A 19,931-nucleotide genomic window follows, 5' to 3' on the forward strand; every position below is an offset into this window, starting at 1 on the left:
CTAGTAGATTAACACTTTTAGGGCTTTGGAGAATTGTGGGGGGCAATGATCGGTGGTTGATAGAGGAATAGATTGTTGAAGTTGAGATAGAAAGATTAATGGGAGAAATAATGAAGTAATGGGGGTGAAATGAGGGGTTGGGGAGTTTAAATGGTTAAAGTTTATATTAATCTCCAACCAGGTCAGGTTGGGTATGCCTCATTAATCACGCGATGCTTCCCCGACGAACGTTCGTCGCAATTGTGACGACCCGTCATTTGTTCCATCGTGTGTTCCCTTGTTTGAAACGAATAGAAAAAAACGTACCTTGCACAACAGATGCATACGACGGTCCGTCGCGGGCGCAATGGTCCGTCTATGTATCCGTCAGTGACTGCTGCAGAGTAATTTTCTGCAGAATTTCCTTGTAATGTGCCTGCCAATTTAAAAACCCATTAGTAGAAAAATGCTACCATTACTAAAAAAACGACAAGTATTTGGTTGCCTCCCAACAAGCTCCACATTTAATGTCGCGATACGACAAGGGACACTTGATTCCTCAGACTTCATCAAGATGGTAATCCTCGATCACTTCATTCACCGATTCAGCATGCTCGAAATAGAGTTTTATGCGCTTTCCATTACCCTTGAACCGCACACCCTCCTTAGTTTCCAACTCAACTGCTCTATGAGGGAATAGTTGGTTAACCAAGTAAGGACCAATCCATTTGGACTTGATCTTGCGTGGAAACAAGTGCCACCTAGAATTTACTAAAAGCACCAAATCCCCGACCATAAACTCTCATTTTTCAATTCTGTTGTCATGGTACTTCTTCTTCTTTTCTTTGTATAGGGCTGAGCTTTCATAGGCTTTCAGGCAAAAATCATCGAGTTCATTCAACCTATTTAACCGTTGCTCTGCAGCTTCGCTCCAACCCATTTTTAACTTCTTCATAGCCCACATGGCTTTATGTTCTAACTCAATCTGAAGATGAAAATCTTTCCCATACAAAAGTTGGTATGGAGACATACCTATGGGAGTCTTATATGTTGTCCGGTAGGCCCAAAGAGCATCTTCAAGCCTCCTTGACCAATCCCTTCTACTAGCGTTCACTTTTTTGGACAATATATGTTTGATATCCCGATTCGATACTTCAACTTGCCCACTAGTTTGAGGGTGGTAAGTAGTGGCCACATTATGGCGAACCCCGTATTTCTCCAATAATCCCTTGAACAATCTGTTGCAGAAGTGGGAGCCCCCATCACTAATAGTGGCCCTTGGGGTGCCAAAACGAGAGAATATAATCTTTTTCAAGAATGCAGTGACACTCTTCCCTTTATTGTTTGCGAGGGCTATGGCTTCGACCCATTTAGATACATAATCAACTGCTACTAGAATGTACTTCATTCCATGAGAACTCACAAAAGGGCCCATAAAGTCAATACCCCAAACATCAAATAACTCAATCACAAGAATGGGATTTAGAGGGAGCTATTGCTTTATTGAAATACCGCCATCTCGTTGGCATCTGTCACATGCCTTAGGAAACCCATAAGCATGTTGATGAAGAGTTGGCCAATAGTAACCACATTTTAATATCTTATGACTGGTTCGGATACCACTGTGATGTCCACCAACGGGTGAGGAATGGCATGCCTCCAACACACTCAACATCTCACATTCTGGCACACAACAACGAATAAGCCCGTCGGCACAACTCCGATACAAGTATGGTTCATCACAAAATAACTTCTTCACATCGTACATGAACCTTTTTTGTATGAAAGGACAAGTCCGGTGGAACAATATAACTAGCCAGATAGTTCACAAAATTTGCAAACCATTGGATTAAGTATTGTGAAGCAGCCAATACATGTTCATCGGGGAAAGTATCCTCAATGTAGGTCTTATCCCCTAACTCTCTCATAGCTTCATCCTCTAAATGAGACAAGTGATCAACAACTTGATTTTCAGTTCCTTTTCTATCCATCACTTCAAAGTCAAATTCTTGTAGAAGTAATACCCAATGAATCAGCCTAGGTTTCGCATCCTTTTTCGCCATCAAATATCTCAATGCTGAGTGGTCAGTATGCACTATAATTCTAGTACCTAGCAAATAGGAGCGAAATTTCTCAAAAGAAAGAACTACTGCAAGATGTTCTTGATCAGTCATTGTGTAGTTCTTCTGAGCTTCATTTAGGGCTTTACTAACATAGTAAATGGGGTGAAGGATTTTGTTTTTTCTCTGTCCCAATACTACACCAAGAGCCATCCCACTAGCATCGCACATCACCGCAAATGGGCTGTTCCAATCCGGAGAAAAAATGATAGGCGCAGACACAAATTTTTCTTTTAGCTCACCGAATGCTTTAAGACAGGATTCATCAAAACAAAATTTACAATCGTTCTCCCGTAGTTTGAACAATGGGTGTGCAATCATTGAAAAGTCTTTGATGAATCTCCGGTAAAAACCTGTATGCCCAAGAAAGCTTCGCACACCTTTCACAGAGATCGGTGGGGGAAGTCTCTCTATTACCTCGACTATAGCTCGATCAAGCTCTATGCCCTTTTCTTAAATGTGATGACCCTACACAATACCCTCTTTCACGATGAAATGACACTTTTCCCAGTTTAGTACTAAATTGCAATCTTCACATCTCTTAAGGACCTCAGATAAATTGGTCAAACACCGCTCGAATGAATCACCAACCACAGAAAAATCATCCATAAAAACTTCTATAGTATCCTCCACCATGTGAGAAAATATCGACATCATACATCTCTGAAATGTTGCGGGTGCATTACACAACCCAAACGACATTCTTATGAACGCAAAGGTCCCATATGGACAAGTGAAAGTGGTTTTCTCTTGATCTTCAGGTGCAATCAAAATCTGATTATACCTCGAATATCCATCCAGAAAATAGTACCACCCTTATCCGGCAAGTCTGTCCAACATCTAATACATGAAGGGCATAGAAAAATGTTCTTTTTCAGTCCATGAGTTTAGTTTACGGTAATCCATACACACCCTCCATCCAGTAACCGGTCTCATTGGAACAAGTTAATTTTTTTGGTTGGGGACCACAGTAATTCCCCCTTTCTTAGGTACACACTAAACCCGACATACCCAACTACTATCGGCGATTGGGTAGATTACTCCGGCATCCAACAACTTAATGATTTCCTTCTTCACAACCTCTTGCATACGAGTATTTAAGCGTCTCTGGTGCTCAATAATCGGCTTTTGATAAGGCATGAGTTGGATTTTATGAGAAAAAAATGCCAGGAGGGATCCCAATAATGTCCGCAATAGTCCACCCAATAGCTCTTTTGAACCTTTTTAGTACCTTCACCAAACTATGAACTTGTTGTTCATCAAGGTCTGATGCAATGAATACCGGCAAAGTGTCACCATTTCCTAAGAATTCATTCCTGAGATGAGGTGGGAGAGCTTTTAGTTCTAATTTTGGAGCCTCCTCTATAGATTGTTTCGCGGGTGGGGACTCGCGATTCTTCATATTAAGCTCAAATTTCTTCAGTCTAAACCGACCATCACCTCGGTCAAGATCCGCGACTAATGTCTCATACTCTTCAATGCAATCGCTATCAATGTTCATTATCACTGCCTCTAATGCTTCTACACCTAGACGTCCTTCTATTTGTGTCTCAGATGTCTCACCCATGTTGTAGGATATAGTAGATGCCGATTGGAGCTCACCACTCTGCCTCATGGATCTACAAATATTAAAGGTCACTTCCTCATTGTTAAACCGAAATTTCATATGCCCCTTTTCTATGTCTACTAAGTCTCTTCCCATAGCAAGGAATGGCCTCCCAAGAATACTGGGCACTTCAAAATCGACTTCGCAATCAATAATAACAAAATCTGCTAGAAATATGAATGACTCCACTTTTACTTGCACATCGTGGAGTATACCTATAGGCCGTTTTACTGTTGGATCAGCCATCAGTAGCCACATCGCATTGGGCTTTGGGTCACCCAAACCCAACTTCTTGTAAGGGGCATGAGATTTATGCTTGCCCCCAGATCACATAATGCTTTCGCAAAATGTAATAGCCCGATTGTATAAGGATTAGTGCACGCACCCGGATCTTCTTTCTTTTAGACCAGAGATTTTGTAGCAATAGCACTACAATGCTGTATTCTATCATAATCCTCAAAAGTGACCGATCTTTTATTTGTGACCAGATCTTTAATAAACTTTGCGTAACCAAGCATTTGTTCTAAAGCTTCTACCAATGGCACATTGATAGAAAGTTGCTTCAACATTGTTATAAAACGCCGATATTTGCCATCCTCGGTCTTTTTTAATAATCTTTGAGCAAATGGGGGTTGTGGCCTAGGCATACGAGTTACATTTTTAGGCACTTCATCATCTTTTGCAGTGTTATCCTCTAATTCAGTATCAACATCTACCACTTTATCACTATCTTTTGTCTTCTTTTTCTCATTAGATGGCATAGGTGGGTCAATGATTTGCTTGCCACCGTGAGTAGTAATTGCCATACAATGTCCATCATTTTTCAGAATTTGGACAGTGTTGCTAGGAAGATTGCCCGGTTGCCGTGTGTTCACTGTTACAGATATTTGAGCCAATTGTAAATGAAGTTGCTTAATTGATATTGCATGTATATCAACTTTTTGCCCAATACCCACTAAATCATTCCTCAACTCTTTATTGTGCTCATCACTAGCATCGAACCTCTTCATCATTTTATGCAACGTATCCTAAACTCGCGACATACTACCTCCACCATCCCTAGGAGTAACTTCACGATTTTGAGGAGGAACATAGGGTCTATTCCTGTCGTTTCTATTACCATAGTTACCTCTGTTGAAGTTGTTGTCACAATTGTAGTTTCCATCTCGTACATAATGACCATCACCATTGTAGTTAGCATTGTTTCGACCTTGGTTCCATTTACCTTGGCGCCAATTCTCCTGATTAGAGCCTTGGGAACATGGTCGGACACCCCACATCTGTTCATTTACTGCACAAGAATCATCCTCATAATAACACTCTTCATTTTGGCGGTAGTTTTGACAAGTAGTTGACAACATTTATCTTTTCTGCACCCCGTGACATGTTTTAGTACCAACCCAAGATCTGTTTTCATATGAGCCATTTCTTCCCGAATCTTATCTGTGTCTAGGTTGTGAGTGGACTTCACTCCGAAGGTATTTCTCCCTGTATCAGACTTCCTAGTACTCTAAGCTTTGTTATTCCGAGAGATTTTTCTAATTTTTCAGTAATCTCAGCATAAGAGCATTCTCCATAAGATCCACCTGCTATAGTGTCCAACACCGCATTGTTGTTATCATCTTGTCCCCGATAGAAGTATTCCTTCAGTGAATCATCGTCTATATGGTGATTTGGAATAATTCTCAAGAATGAGGTGAATCTATCCCAAGAACTACTAAATGACTCTCCTGGTAGTGCCACAAAGTTTTTCACTCTGTGTTTGTGGTTTATTTTTATGGAGACCGAATAGTAGAGTGCGAAGAAAAAATCCCTTAATTGGTTCCAAGTGAAGATTAAATTGTATGGGAGCTCAGTGAACCACATAGCAGCCTCTCCCATCAGTGAGAGAGGAAACACTCTGAGCCCTATTACATCTAGATCCAAATCAGGCCTCCCTACACAACTTCTATACACTGCCCTTACCTTAGCTATATGGGCCTGTGGATCCTCATAAGGTAGCCTTGAAAACAAACCTCTGCTAGTGAGCATTTGCATCAGGCTACTAGATACCACAAAGGTTGGCCTGTGGGTAGAGGGGGAAAGACAAGTGGCCCATACGAGTCTGCTATGTTATCATACTCTCTGTAGTATGCTTGGGGCCGTGAAGCGGGACTTTTTTCCCTCTGTTGGTGTTCACCCAGAGCATCGTGTAATATCTGACCACTAACATCAAACGGAGCTGGGATGTTCTAGTTCGAATCATCATCATTTATTCCCCAATTTTGATTCATGTTGTACAGTGTACGCTCTATCTCGTGATCCTAGGGAAAAAAGGTTTCTCTTCCTCTCCGAGTATTTGGCATACAAGAAGAATAGTTCAGAAAAAAAATCAAAAACAATAAAACAAAGTAAAATCAAGAAAATATCAACTAAACTATAGTAATAAGTTCAAGTTAATCTAAAAGATATAATCCCCGGCAGCGGCGCCAAAATTTGATACGCTCAAACTTACTTTTCAAATAAAAAGTAAAGCGGTCGTGTCAAGTAAATAACCCAACTAGTGAGGTTGGGATCGTTCCCACGAGGAAAATAGTCTAGACTTAACTTCAACCTGTTATTACTATTGTTTTGTCAATGACTTCCTTGGAAAGTAAAAACATAAAAAGGGGGGTTTCTATTTTAAATGAGTGAAAATAAATAACAAACTTGAAAGAGACACTTAACAGCTTTGAAAGTGTAATTTTAATCAATTAATCAAAGTAAATTGGGTTTACGTGTTCCGCACAGGTTCATAACTTGATAATTATAACGATAACAATTCTTTTCTAGTATCTTGCATGCAAAGTGATAAGTTATGTATTTCTAAATACTTTGTCCAGCATCTTGAAAATCTCACTCTGCACCTTGGTCCAGCAACGTGTGTCGCTATCCTAACCCATATCCTTACCTCATATTAACCATCGTATTCGATATTTGACGAAGTTATTACCTCGTACCAATCAATACTAGCCTATTAGATAGTATACACTAAATTTATGTTTATAATTCTTTACCTATTATATACCTCCTTGGTCCGGCAAGTAGCATTAAGGCGAGTTCTAACATTGGCCATCCGTTAAAAAGACTTCTAAGCAAAAGAATTATTAATACATGCAAGACACTATTCTAGAATTGTTATTTTAGTTAGTGTTTATCTCATTATTTTCCCATGGTTCCCACAACCCTAGTTAATGAGTTCAGTTACTCATGGCCATAAACATAATATACAAATATATTAAATAAGAGTTCATGTACTTACTTCAATGAGAAAGAGTAAATTCCAAATGTTTGCTTGATTAATCACCAAAAATCACTTGAAAGAATCTCCAAATTTAACACTAATACACAAAGTCTAATAATATGATGTCTAACAATACGGAGCCTAACAATCTAAGAGTCTAACTATCCGGCGTCTAACCTCAAACAAGAGGTTTTTTGAACTATTTATAGGAAATAAAAACCTAATTAAACAAGGACTCTGTTTGCTGGAAATCTGCCAAAACGCGGCTGGGTCGATGGATCGTCATGGTCACGACGGAACGTCATGGACTCCGTTGTCCCATACTTATGCAATTTATTCTACTACTCTTCTTCATTACCCTCGACGGCAAGTATGACGGACCGTCATAGGCACAACAGTCCATCGAGGGCCTTCATTTCAAAACACTTCAACTCTTTGAATATGGGTACTGGGATCACTTCACTGAACTTTATGACGAACCTGCAGGACGGACCGTCATTGACACGACGGACCGTCATAGACACGACGGACTGTCATAGACACGAAGGACCATCACAAGTCTTCGTAAAACCACACTTGGTCAGACTTCCCCATCTTCCTTCAGCAGCTGCAGTACGCTGCCACCTACGGACCATCACAAGCACGACAGACCGTCATAATCTCTGTAGGAGGTCTCTTCTGCATTTTTTCGCTCAATATCTCTGCATTCAGCTTTGGACAGATTTTCTACATAACAAAGAGAAAGTTATACAAAAACTAGCACAAAAAAGGATTTTGGACACACTAAACTTAAGGAAAAAGTATTTATTATACTATGAAATCACGGTATATCAGGTGACGCAAGAGATGATCTTTTTGGTATCAGGAAACCGGACCCACCTACTTGTTGATAGTTCATTGGCGCTATGCGCCTTAGTTTTGCTTCACCGATCACCTTGCAAATATGATTTCTTATGCATTGGGGATAATATCATGTTCGTTTTGTTGAGGGTGGGGTAAATGGGAAGTGAGTCATAAGGTGAAGTCTGAGTAGCCTATCTAGGAAGTAAGTGTTAGAGTGAATTCTGCGTATCCAAACTCCCAATCCTCTCGTGGGGTTTACTTGCTAGTGTTTTTTTCCCAAGATACTAATTAATTTTCTGTTGAACCGGCGTGTCATAATTTGTACAAAGTAGAAAAGCATGAAAAATGAAGCATGATTGCTGACAAAATGATACCTTTCCTAGATAGTCTTGCATGTATAGGTGAAAATAATTTTAATGTGTTGGCTCTAAGCATAAAATATATAGGCACCCACTGCATGACCTTCAAATAACACATAAATTAGGAAAAATGATAAGGGGATAGTGTAATGAGGTGCAAATAGAGTGTGAGGATATTTGAGTCTTCGACAGTTGGTAAGTAGCTAGAACTTGTCCAGTTAGGAAATGATTATATGCCCTTGTTCCAATAAGACAACATCTAACCTAAAAGAACTTAACCAAATGAAAGAATGGACCCTTTATATCTAAATATGTTGAGCGTGTAATAGACAAATTTGTTGTGATCACCAACTCACCTCCCTAGGGTCTAATGTTTTGGCTCCATTCCCTCCTTTGACATGTGCATCTTGACTAAAGACAAAAAACTAAGTTGAGGGTGCTAATGTGGTAAAATAACCTTGTCTTAGACCTGACCCAACTTTGGGTAGTATGTACCTCAGCATGGAAAAGGCATGAGTTGAGGATGGCTATTACGAGTGAGGACTTAAATATGGGTATGAAAAGAATTGGATGTTGAAAAGAAAGAGAAACTGCGCGAAAGATGTGGCTGGGTGTAATTAGTAATTGATTTAAAAGGAAAAGAAAGAAAAGATTTTTAAGAGAAAAATATGCAAAAGAAGTGAGAGTCACAACAAAAAAGGGTGCAAAATAAAGATGAAAAGATAAGAAAAATAGGGTATCAAAGGCAATCAAATGAGGTATAAATCATAGAGGTAATGTCAAGGAGAAAAAGTTCAGTAAAACGTACTCAAATGTATTATACCTGACCCTTAGCCAACATTACAAGCCAAGAAAGTCATACCATGATCATAGAGTCTAGTATGGTGAACCTATGTATTGAAAATAAGGGCAAGCCTATGGCGACGAGTACTAGCTATATTTTAACTTGTTCTTGAGCATGAGTGTCGAATAAAGATCAATGTTCCCAAACTTATAATCAGTGTGTGAAAAATGAGGATATCTTTTGAACCGAGGGAACTAGTTGCAGTGTCGGAAAGTTTGTACCTTGGTTAAAGGAAAAACAATAGTGGTGTGTGTGCATAGTGAGTTTTTGTCATCATATTTCCACATGAGTTAGCTTGTCAAACCTGAGAGCGTAAGCCTGCACTAAAACAAATGTGTCGGGATTGATAGCCATGTGATTGCAAAAGCTTAAAAGAGTATACTTTTGTACAAATGTTGTTCTTATCATAAGGTGTCGCTTGTAGACCAACAACAAATTTAAATTGAGGGTGTTGATGTACCTTGGTTTCACGGTTCTTTCAATGCATTCGACTAAAGATTTGCGTGTGTCTAGAGAAATTTTTAGTAGTTTTAAAAACTTTTTGTGTTTGTTTTGCAGGAAAGATAAGCAAGTTTAAAACACATAAGGCATCTAGAATGAAGATTCGAAGATGATCTATGAAGGCCATTGATGGCCCGCCTTTCAACTGATGGTCCGTAGGTAATGACCTTCGATATACAGTTCAAACTAAGAGAAAAGATTAGATAAAACAAACAAAGTGTTAAACAATGAGAGTAAACGACCGATGGACCATATTAGCAAACTGTGTATTGGTCTATAGAAGGTTTCAGTATGTGACTTTTCAAGATTCTAAGTGTGGAATGATGGAAGAGCACTGAGGGACCGTAGATGAGTCGACGGACCGTACTATAGGTCCGTTATTTCATTCATAGAAGGTTTTATCTGGTGAAGTAAAATGATTCAAAGTATGAATTGCAACAGGCAGACGATGGACCGTCGTTCCATTGACGGACATTTAATAAGGTTGTCGATTGAAGCCGTATTTTTGGACAAAACATTTGTTATTTTGATTTTTAGGACTATGTTTTCTATAAATAGGAGATTAAAACATCGTTTTTGGGTTAGATACTCTTAGTATTGTTCTACTTTGTGTTGGAGATTGATTGTTGCAAATTTATAGCAATTATTCAATTTCTGAATTCGTGTTGAAGGATTTTCTTCCATTTTCAAGTTGAATTTCTGGGTTTCTTCTTATTGTTAAGTAAGTTCATGATTTCATCATTACAAACTATGTATTTTGATCTTTCTTGCATGGGTAATTAAATCCACAACTAGGGTTGTGGTAACCATGGATAATTAACAAAGTAAACCTAGCAAATAAGAAATTCTCAAATAGGTTAGAAGTCCTTTTAACGAGTGCATGCATTAGAACTTGCCTTGTTGCTACTTGCTGGACCAAGGAGATAGTTCATAAAAAAGAGTTATGAACATAAATTTAGTGTGGTACTATCTAAAAGGCTTGGGTCAATTGGTGTGAAGTAATAACTAAGTCATACATCAATTATTATGTCTAATATGAGGTAAAGTTATCCAGACCAAGGTACGGGGTGATGTTCTCTGGACGTTTGACGAATGAATTAGAGATACATAACTACCACATTAGATGCAAAACACTAGGAAAAATAGTGCTTGGTAGGTATACGGTGTTATAAACCTATTGGTAACACATATACCCTAGTACGCCTGTGCAAAAATTGGGTCAAACTATTAACCCGAATAGATTTTATGTTATTGGTATATCGATTCGGGTTAATAGGCTAATGCTTCATGGCTCGGTTTAGGAAATTACTCTATCGGGCAATCGGTTTTGGGGTTGGGTTAGGAAGCAAAAATTTTGAGCAACTCGATACCCCGATAAGACCCGTTATTATATTATAATAATTTTTTATTCCTAAATATCTAATTTATAGTCCATTCCTGATTCAAGATTAAGGGTTAAATAGTTTTACAACCTCCGCCCTCTCTCCTCTTACCTCCACCTCAGGCGACGACTAATCATCCTTAGGCGACGACTACTCCACCTCCACTTCTCCAGTCAATCACTTCAGCCGCAAGCGTTAGACAATAGATAACTAATCACGAATTTTTGTTATTTTACTTATTCATTGTACCATAATAGTTCAATCTAATAATATCATCGTGCTGAAGATCCATTGTACATTTATTTTAGAGAGCTGATTGGTTCTTCCAACGTTTGAGATAAATCTTTTAAGTGTGAAAAATAGATTAAAGGTTTTCCTTTGTAAAAAGTAAGTAAAAAGCCACCTCCAAGGCATATTAATGTACTAATAACTTTGGCTCTTCCACTTCTAGCTTTCATGTTAGTTGTCTTTAACTTGCATCATAATAATAATCGAACATTATCGAAACGCGCACACTTTTAATCTTTTAAACTATATTAGTACTCATTGAGACTCAAACATACCTGAAAAGTAATGCCATAAGGAATGTTAAATTGTAATTCTGTAATTTTCATTTAGTTGTAAAATTTCCTTCTTTAAATGTGATTTGTTCATTTGTTGGTTGTAAGTTGTAATAAGCTCAAATTCAAAAATTTAAATTTTCTTCTTTTTGTGAACTGTTTACTGTGATGTGTCTAATCTTCTATTATCAAGTGTGTAAAAATATGATACTACTTAGCATATTGTTTGTACTTTGTAGTTCCTTCTTTAATAAAACAACTTAGTGTTATAACTTTTCACAGTTTTTGGTGAATGTACCATGGATAAAAATATTATAATTGATAAGGTTATCGGTGAAAGTGGGGCTTTTAATTCAAATGCAATAGATCAAAGTCAAACTACTGAGTCTAAACGAAGGAAAAAAGACCACGTGCGTGGGATCATTTTACTCATATAATTGATTCTGATTTAACTGAAAAAGATGTTTGTAACTATGTTAAGAAAGAGTATTTTGCTGACACAAATGAACATGGTACAATGTCAATGCTTACTCATATAAGCAAAATGCACAAAGATGCCTTATAATATTAATATAAAACAATCAAGATTAGATTTCAACCAATGATAGGAAGTAACAATGGCAATGTAGTTGTTGTTCCATGGAAATTTAATCAAGAAGAGTGTAGAAAAGCATTGTGTCATATGGTAATCATTGATGAGATTCCTTTTAGATTTGTTGATAAAGAAGTTTTTAAACAATTTATAAAAGTAGCACAAGCTTGTTTCCACATTCCTTCCCGTACCACTGTATGTCGTGACTGTTTTGATCTGTTTTATGAAGAAAAACGTAAGTTGATCGTTGTTTTAAGGAAACACAACAAAGAGTATCTTTAACAACTGATACTTGGACTTCTATACAAAGAATCAATTATAGGTGATTACTGCACATTGGATTGATAAAATTGGACTTTGCATAAAAGAATTATCAACTTTTGTCCAAGCACTAGTCATAGAGGTGAAGTTCTTGGAAAGTTTATTATTAAATGCTTACATGAGTGGGTATTGCATAGAATTTTCACTGTAACAGTTGATAATGCTGGTTTAAATAGTGTGGCAATAACTGAGTTGACTAAGAAATTAACTATATGGGCAACCAACTTAATGGGTGGTAGTCACCTTCATATTAGGTGTATCGCTCATATTGTAAATCTTATTGTTCAAGATTGTACAAAAGAAGAAAATGTTTCTAATGAACGAGTTAAGCAAGCAGTGACATACGTCAGGCAATCTCCTGGTAGGTTGAAAAAAGTTTCGATAATGTTGTGAAGATTAAAATCTTGCCAAAATGTCTTTATGCTTGGATGTTCCTACACGGTGGAATTCCACCTACATGATGTTGATCAGGGTTATGGAGTATGAAGGGGCAATTGTAGAGTACGCCGATCGTGATATTCGCTTGGCACTGTATCTTATGTTTGTGGATAAAAATTCTACAGGTACACTTTTGAGTAGTGATAAGGGCAGCATAAAGAGAATAACAAAATTGCTTGAAATGTTTTTTAATCTTACTTTAAATCAGGTTCACAATATGTTACATCAAATTTTCATTTCCTTGAAATTTTTCAAGTTAGCGTTTACTTGAATCAGTTGATATCAAATGATGATTATGTTTTGTCTAAAAATGGCAGAAAATATGAAGCAGAAATTTGACAAATATTGGGGTGATGCTGAAAAAATGAATAAGATGGTTTCCATACGTGTTTTGGATCTTCGTCACAGATTTAGCACTCTTGGTTTTACACTTAAGAAGATGTTTGGAGAAAAAGGGTTTGCTATAGAAAATGGTGTGCGAACATACATGGACGTTCTGTTTAATCAGTATACGAACCCCATTTCAAACGTTAAAAGTCGCCAATTATCGCAACTAGGGTGGATACTTCTATTTCAAGCTCTGTAGGAGAATTTGGAATTCTTTTGAGGAATTACATAAACATAAATCTAAAAAGGGAGGTGCAAGTTCAATGTCAGAATTAGCTAACTATCTTAATGAAGAAATTGAAATTGAAAAATTAGATTTTGATGTATTGCTTTGGTGGAAAGTTAACTCACCTAGATTTCCATTTCTTTCTGAGATGGCTCGAGATGTGTTGGCTATTCCTGTTTCAAGTGTGGCGTCGGAATATGATTTTAGTACTGGAGGGTGCATACTTGATTCATTTAGGAGTTGATTAACTCCTACATTTGTATAAGCTCTAGTGTGCCTTCATGATTGCCTTCGGAGTTAGCCACAACCCATAAGTATTGAGGAAGATTTAGATTTTCTTGAGCAACTTTAAGAAGGTAAGAAATCAATCTCATTGACGTTAAATTGTGAATATGTTTATTTAATACTTTTATTGTTTATGTCTTGAACCTTGTCTTGTTATTGTATTTCTCTTTAGATTTTGCTAAACTTTGAAAAGAACTTTGCATTGATGACACATAAAATTGGAGGAAGGCAGGTCAATACATGTGTTATCTTGTCTGTGTGTCTGATTTATGATTGATCTAATACTATCTCTATTTCTTTGTTAATCAAATTCCATCATGCCTCGACTTCATGGTTCTACTGCTCGATCACTTCTTTTGAATCACTATGAAAAACTTAAAGAGAATGAAGATGGATCATGGACAGTAAAATGTATTCACTGTGGTTGTGCTTATCACCAATCATGCAATACTGGGACTGCCTCCTTAAGAAGGAATGTTAAGGGTTCGATGGTTGATGACTAGTTTATATGTTGTTTACTCTAACATGAACTATTAGAACAGTGTTTAGACTCAATTTGCAGGTTCTGTAACTGTTGTCTGCTATTTTGAATTTGTGTATCAGTGTGGGTTGTCGCAGGCTGGAATTGTGTTGAATTTTTTAATTATGCAATGTTGCAACTTGCATGCTTGAAGCATGTACTATTGGCTATTATCATGTTACCGTTTGATTCTGCATTATTATTTTATTTTATTATGAGATTTCATATTTGTGTTAAAAAGTTTATACATGCATTATACAGTTGTTGTAGTGTTAACTGTTAAGAAATGAATGTTGACGACTTGACCACTAGTTAATTGTGAAGTGTTGAATGTTATAGTTAACGTATTGTGTGGCTGTTGGTAGTAACCAATTAGCCTATTATCGTTGTGACGTAAAGTGTACTTGTATGAGTTGTTCGCTTGCATGTTTCAATTATTGATGGCTTGATCCTTGATGAGTTGATGTTGTGTTGAACAATGAGGAGCAGGACTTCAGGAGAAAGACAAAGGTGAAATTTGAAAGGTATTTGTTGTATTAGTAATATGAAGACAATTTGCAATTTGGCATTTCCTTTCTGTTATTGGTGTTGCTTATACATAACTTTTCCTTTTGACAGATTTCAGTCCCCAGGCCCTAAGGACCATAGCAGCCGTTAAGACCGAATCTTTTCCAAATATGGTTGCATCTTCTTCTTCTTCTTGGTTACTTCGTAGTTCATGGTAACTGGTATGGGTCTTTACTTGCTTTTAAATTTATAGACAAATCAAGTGCAGGGAGAGTTTTGTGCATCCAAGCACTAAAGGGAAAGAAAGGAGCAAGATTCTGAGACACAATAGTTTGATAATCAATTAGAAAACTGCATGAGATCTTTTTTTCCTGCATCTTCAAAGATTGATGATTTGTTAAATGGGTTTTCACAATCTGCCTATAAATTGAAGTGCAAAGTGCAAAGTGAAAATTGCAATTTGCAATTCTGTAGACTTAATTGGTTTAATTACATTATCATCAAATTTTCATGTGATTTTTATTTTAAAAAATTATATGATATGTTAACGGTTAACCCGATAACGAACCGATAAGAGTCAATAATCAATTAATCGATAACCAATAAACTAATAATTTAATGGTTATTTAGTATTTTAGCTAGTCAACAAACCTATAGCCGATAAGCAAAACTGATAATGTTCAAACCGAACCGAACTGACCGATATGAAGCCCTATACCCTAGTTAATGTAAAAACTTGATAAAAACTCATTATTTACTTTTGCTTACTTGATAACTGAGATTGTTTAAATAACTTTCCTTATAACCCCCCCCCCCACCCACAATTAATTACTTGCTTTCGAAAAGACCTTGGCTAAATACACGTAATCGTGAATTGAAGTTAAGTCTACACAATTTTACTCATGCGATCGACCCTATCCTGCTACTTGGGTTCTCTTCTTAATCCAGACCACTTATACTTCTTTAGGGAAGTGTAATTTGAGCGTATAACAACTCCATGGTGACTTGGACGGTCTACTAATACTTTTATCAAACAAGTCATTAATTTTCGTTGACAATATTCCATTAATTTGGCATTTATTTGAATGGGTCTTGACTTAGTGGGGCTCTTCTTTTCGTCTAATCACTCAATATAACGTAATTCTACAACATGTTTTTACTTGCTAAAAATCCTTAAATCAGAACAAACTTTTGTTCTATATTATCTTGTAAGTTTTTAATTTTAGCTTCTACTCTTGGTATTTCTAAAGAAGATTGAATCTGTTTTATCTTGATATCTTCTCTTAAGTAATTAATTTATCGTGAGAATAGATTTCTTACAAATATATTTTTATTTTTTATATGGTTAGTTTTCTCTTTGATATACTATTTAATTATGGGAAAATAATCTATTTTCTGAAGATAGTGGTGTGAATTCCATTTAGGGTAGCCATATGGTTTTCGTTATGTTATAAAGGGAGTGCCTAAAATTATTTCTTCATTTATGTCTTTGGTTATTACAAATAATTTATCAAACAAATTACATTCTTATATATATGTCTCTTGTGGAGTTAATAATTTATTTTAAGTCTTTCTGTTGTTGCTGAGAATAATCGAGTAGTAATTTTTTCGAGATATTCATCAACTTTGAAAACCTCCGTACACTTTGCTCCCATTTTCCCTACTTTTCCATTTCCATCTTCCTTTTATGTTTTCTCTCTCTTTCATTAATCAATAAAAGTATTTTGTAAGTACTTACTCTAATTAATTTTAATTATTAAGTTTATGCTTTAATTCTAAATTTAAGTTTGTTTACTGCTTTTTGTTCTTCTCTTTGTTTAAGTTTTCTTTGAACTTTTGTTTCGAGTTTTTCCTGTTTTTCTCCCTTCTATTACTCTACCTAAATAAACTTAGGATTGCGTACCGGAACTATGTTCGTCCCCTTCATTGGAATCAGAGTCAAGTTGGCCAGGAAGGGTATGGGTAGCAGAGGCTAAGTCCCTGTGCTGACCTTGTGCACATGACGTCGAAAGTTAGGTTTCGGTTGGTGTAATATGTTCAGAGTTTGGTAGTTTTTGTTCGGATTCGACTTAGGTTCTTAGTTTTATTAGTTGAAGTGGGGTATCCGAATAATTTCCGATTTAGATGTTGGCAAGCCCATTTTTTTCATTTGATTGGCTTAGACTATGTATGTCATAGAGAAAGACCCAGAAGGTGTTTCCCTCACCAAGCCTAGTGGAATAAAATTAGAGAAGGTTAGTGAAAAAATTAACAACAATTACTAAACAAACAAATTATTATTCGGATAGTAATCTTTAAAGTAGACATTTGTGCTCAAGGATAGTGTTCTTCTCCCTTCTAGATTCAAACTCAAATTAAAATGAATTCACCTACATATCAAAATATTTTAAATAGTATTAACATCTCTTTCACCTCTTATTAAATTGCAAAATTTGAAAGTGATGTACGAAATTGAAATATTACAATAGAACACTTTAAAAGAATTTATAAAAAAGGATACTCTTATTTTATTAGAAATTTTAATATTAAAACTTCTGAGTCGACCATTGCTATTAATAAAAATATTTATACTATTAGACTATTACCAACCAATGATATTAATAGATACAAGAGGAATTATAAATTTCTTCACATAGTACTTGTCCAGGTAGCAATCAAACCATTACATAGATTGGGTTTAGACGTACCCATATGTCTTCTTTTAATAGAAAATAAATTATTAAATTTTGATGATTCATTATTAGCAGTATTACAAAGTAACCTTGCCAATGACCAGATATACTTTAATTGTTATCCTAATTATTAAATAGATATTAATTATCAAAACATAATTGATACATTAATTTTGAATGTTAAAAATAAAAAATTAATAGTAAATATAATACAAGAGAAATAGCCATAATCTAAGGGGTATTATAGATTAATGAATATTACCTTATCCCCTAGGGATAAAATAGTATGTACTAAAGGAGTTACCATGCTCATGGAAGCAAATCATAACTATAGTAACAACTTTGTCCGAAAAAAGATAACATGGGATGACGTATTAACAGAAGATGATTAGCATTTTGAATCCATAACTGAGCCATAAATTAAAGAAGAGAATCTACATATTGACCAAGAAATTCAATTACAGATGGATCCATGAATTTCAAATTTGATAGATCCCAATCTTATGATCAAATCTCTTCAAGTAAAAGAATGTCATTTTCTAGACCTTATTTGTCCATAATAAAGGAGGAAGATGAAATATCCTTAGAGGAGATAGATAAAAAAATTTAAGGGGTAGACTTCAAAGAAAATATTCCCAAAGCAGAATATAAAATTAAAAATTCTAAGCCCATAAAATATATCAATCCCACAACTAGTAAAATTCAAGAAGTAAAGGTTGTTTTATGCATGATTAAATTAGATAATACTTTTGAACCAGATATTAAATATTCAGATATACTTTAGACTAGTCAAGAAAGTTCCATTAAAAACAATGGTATATACAAAAATATACTTTATAAAAAAGAATAGCCTTTAGAAATAAATGTTTCAGTGATATAAGAAGATTAAAATGTTAAGTAGAAATTTTTAATTAGTTTGAATAAAACGGAAAATCAGATGACCAAAAAGAGTCATTAAACATGCTTGTTAATAAATGATATACTACTAAAAATAATAAAATAGTTGAGTCTACGATTCTCGCATTAGAAGAAATTACATTAGCAGTATAGAATAAAATAATTACCGCCTCACCCTTTAAAATGGACATCATAAACACAAAAGGTTATCCTACAAACAAGAATATAGATAAAATAGTACAACGAAACAATTATACAAATCAACTACTTTAGATAGTATCTAATCAAATCTTAAAAGCTAATAATAAATCTGATATAAAGGATAAACCAAGCTCTTTGTGTAGAACTAAAGATTTGGAAATTCATCGAATATTTAAATTACCTAAACTGCCCAGAATTAATTTTCTAACTTTCAAGAGAAACATGAAATTACTGATAAAGTTATAGGAATAGTTAATGAAAACCTAAAATCCAAGACCATAAATACCTTATACAAAATAATGATAATAAATTAGGTTATAATTATTACATAAAAAGAATATTACAATAGGTCTTCCTTTTCATATATGTATGAAGACAAAGAATTTTTATCGCATACTTCACACTCTTGAAGTGAAGATTGCGGAATGGAATATTAATGGAATCACAAAGCATCAAAAATATAATAAATTACATGTAATGGTTATGATCATTACGGCATATAAAATAAAAAATTAAGCAGCTAAACAAGCTGCTACTTTAATTAACATCGGATTTACTAGCACATTAAAAAATTGGTGGAACAACTGCGTCTCCGAAATTAATAGGGAAAAGGTAGTAAATGCAGCTACTATTATCCCTATAATTTAAACAGAACCTGGGGACAAACTAGAGAAAATCAAATTCTAGAAGATGCTAATGCTAGCTTAATTTATAGCATAGCTTAACACTTTGTACGTGAACCTCAATTATTTAAACATAGAAGTTTAGAAATACTATCTAATATATCTTGTACAAAGTTAGATGATTTAGGTAGTCTAAAGATGTCTTCATAAACAAAGTTATGATTAACAAAGACTGCAATCATCAATATTGGAAAGACAAATTTTCTAATGATTTACCAACACTATTTGCTGAAAGGTTAGAATAAAACTAAAAGATAGGTTTGAAGGAAAAATTCCTTATAATCAGTTAACCTATGGTGGACTAATAAGTATTATAAATATTACTAGATTAGAATTATGTACAGATATGAAACATGAAAATCAACTACAAAAGAATAGTAAAATATCACAAAAGGAACTAGGAATTTTTACATATGCAATGATGAAATTGGTTTCATAAATTATTTCATGATAACCAAAAACATAATGAAGAAATTTTATATAGGTATTCCTTTCATCACCCAAATAAATACATATACCTCCTACTCAGATGACATCCATACCAGAGTGCTACGAAAGAATCTCATCCCCCATACCTAAATATTATGCTAAAAGGTGAAAGTAATTTCATAAAGGATAAAAATATCTTTTAAATAAATACACTTTGTCTTCAAGAAAATTATACAACAAAGGTTATTAAACCTTCTCCTCCTCTTAGAAATTTTTAGCACTAGGAGTTATCCTCATTCAATAAATAAATAATTTAA

The 19,931-nt window shown here is 35.2% G+C and overlaps 1 protein-coding gene across 1 annotated transcript; it reads right to left on the reverse strand.

Moving 5' to 3' along the window:
- Positions 1-355: 355 nt before the first annotated feature.
- Positions 356-919, reverse strand: LOC138338433 (uncharacterized). The gene is made up of 3 exons (XM_069289397.1): positions 810-919; positions 545-740; positions 356-415 (listed from the first exon to the last, which is right to left on the reverse strand). The coding sequence occupies exons 1-3, from the start codon at positions 917-919 to the stop codon at positions 356-358; spliced, it is 366 nt and encodes a 121-aa protein (XP_069145498.1).
- Between the last annotated feature and the right edge of the window lie 19,012 nt (positions 920-19,931).

This window comes from Solanum lycopersicum, chromosome 9 (genome assembly GCF_036512215.1).
Source record: "Solanum lycopersicum chromosome 9, SLM_r2.1".
Taxonomy (NCBI): domain Eukaryota; kingdom Viridiplantae; phylum Streptophyta; class Magnoliopsida; order Solanales; family Solanaceae; genus Solanum; species Solanum lycopersicum.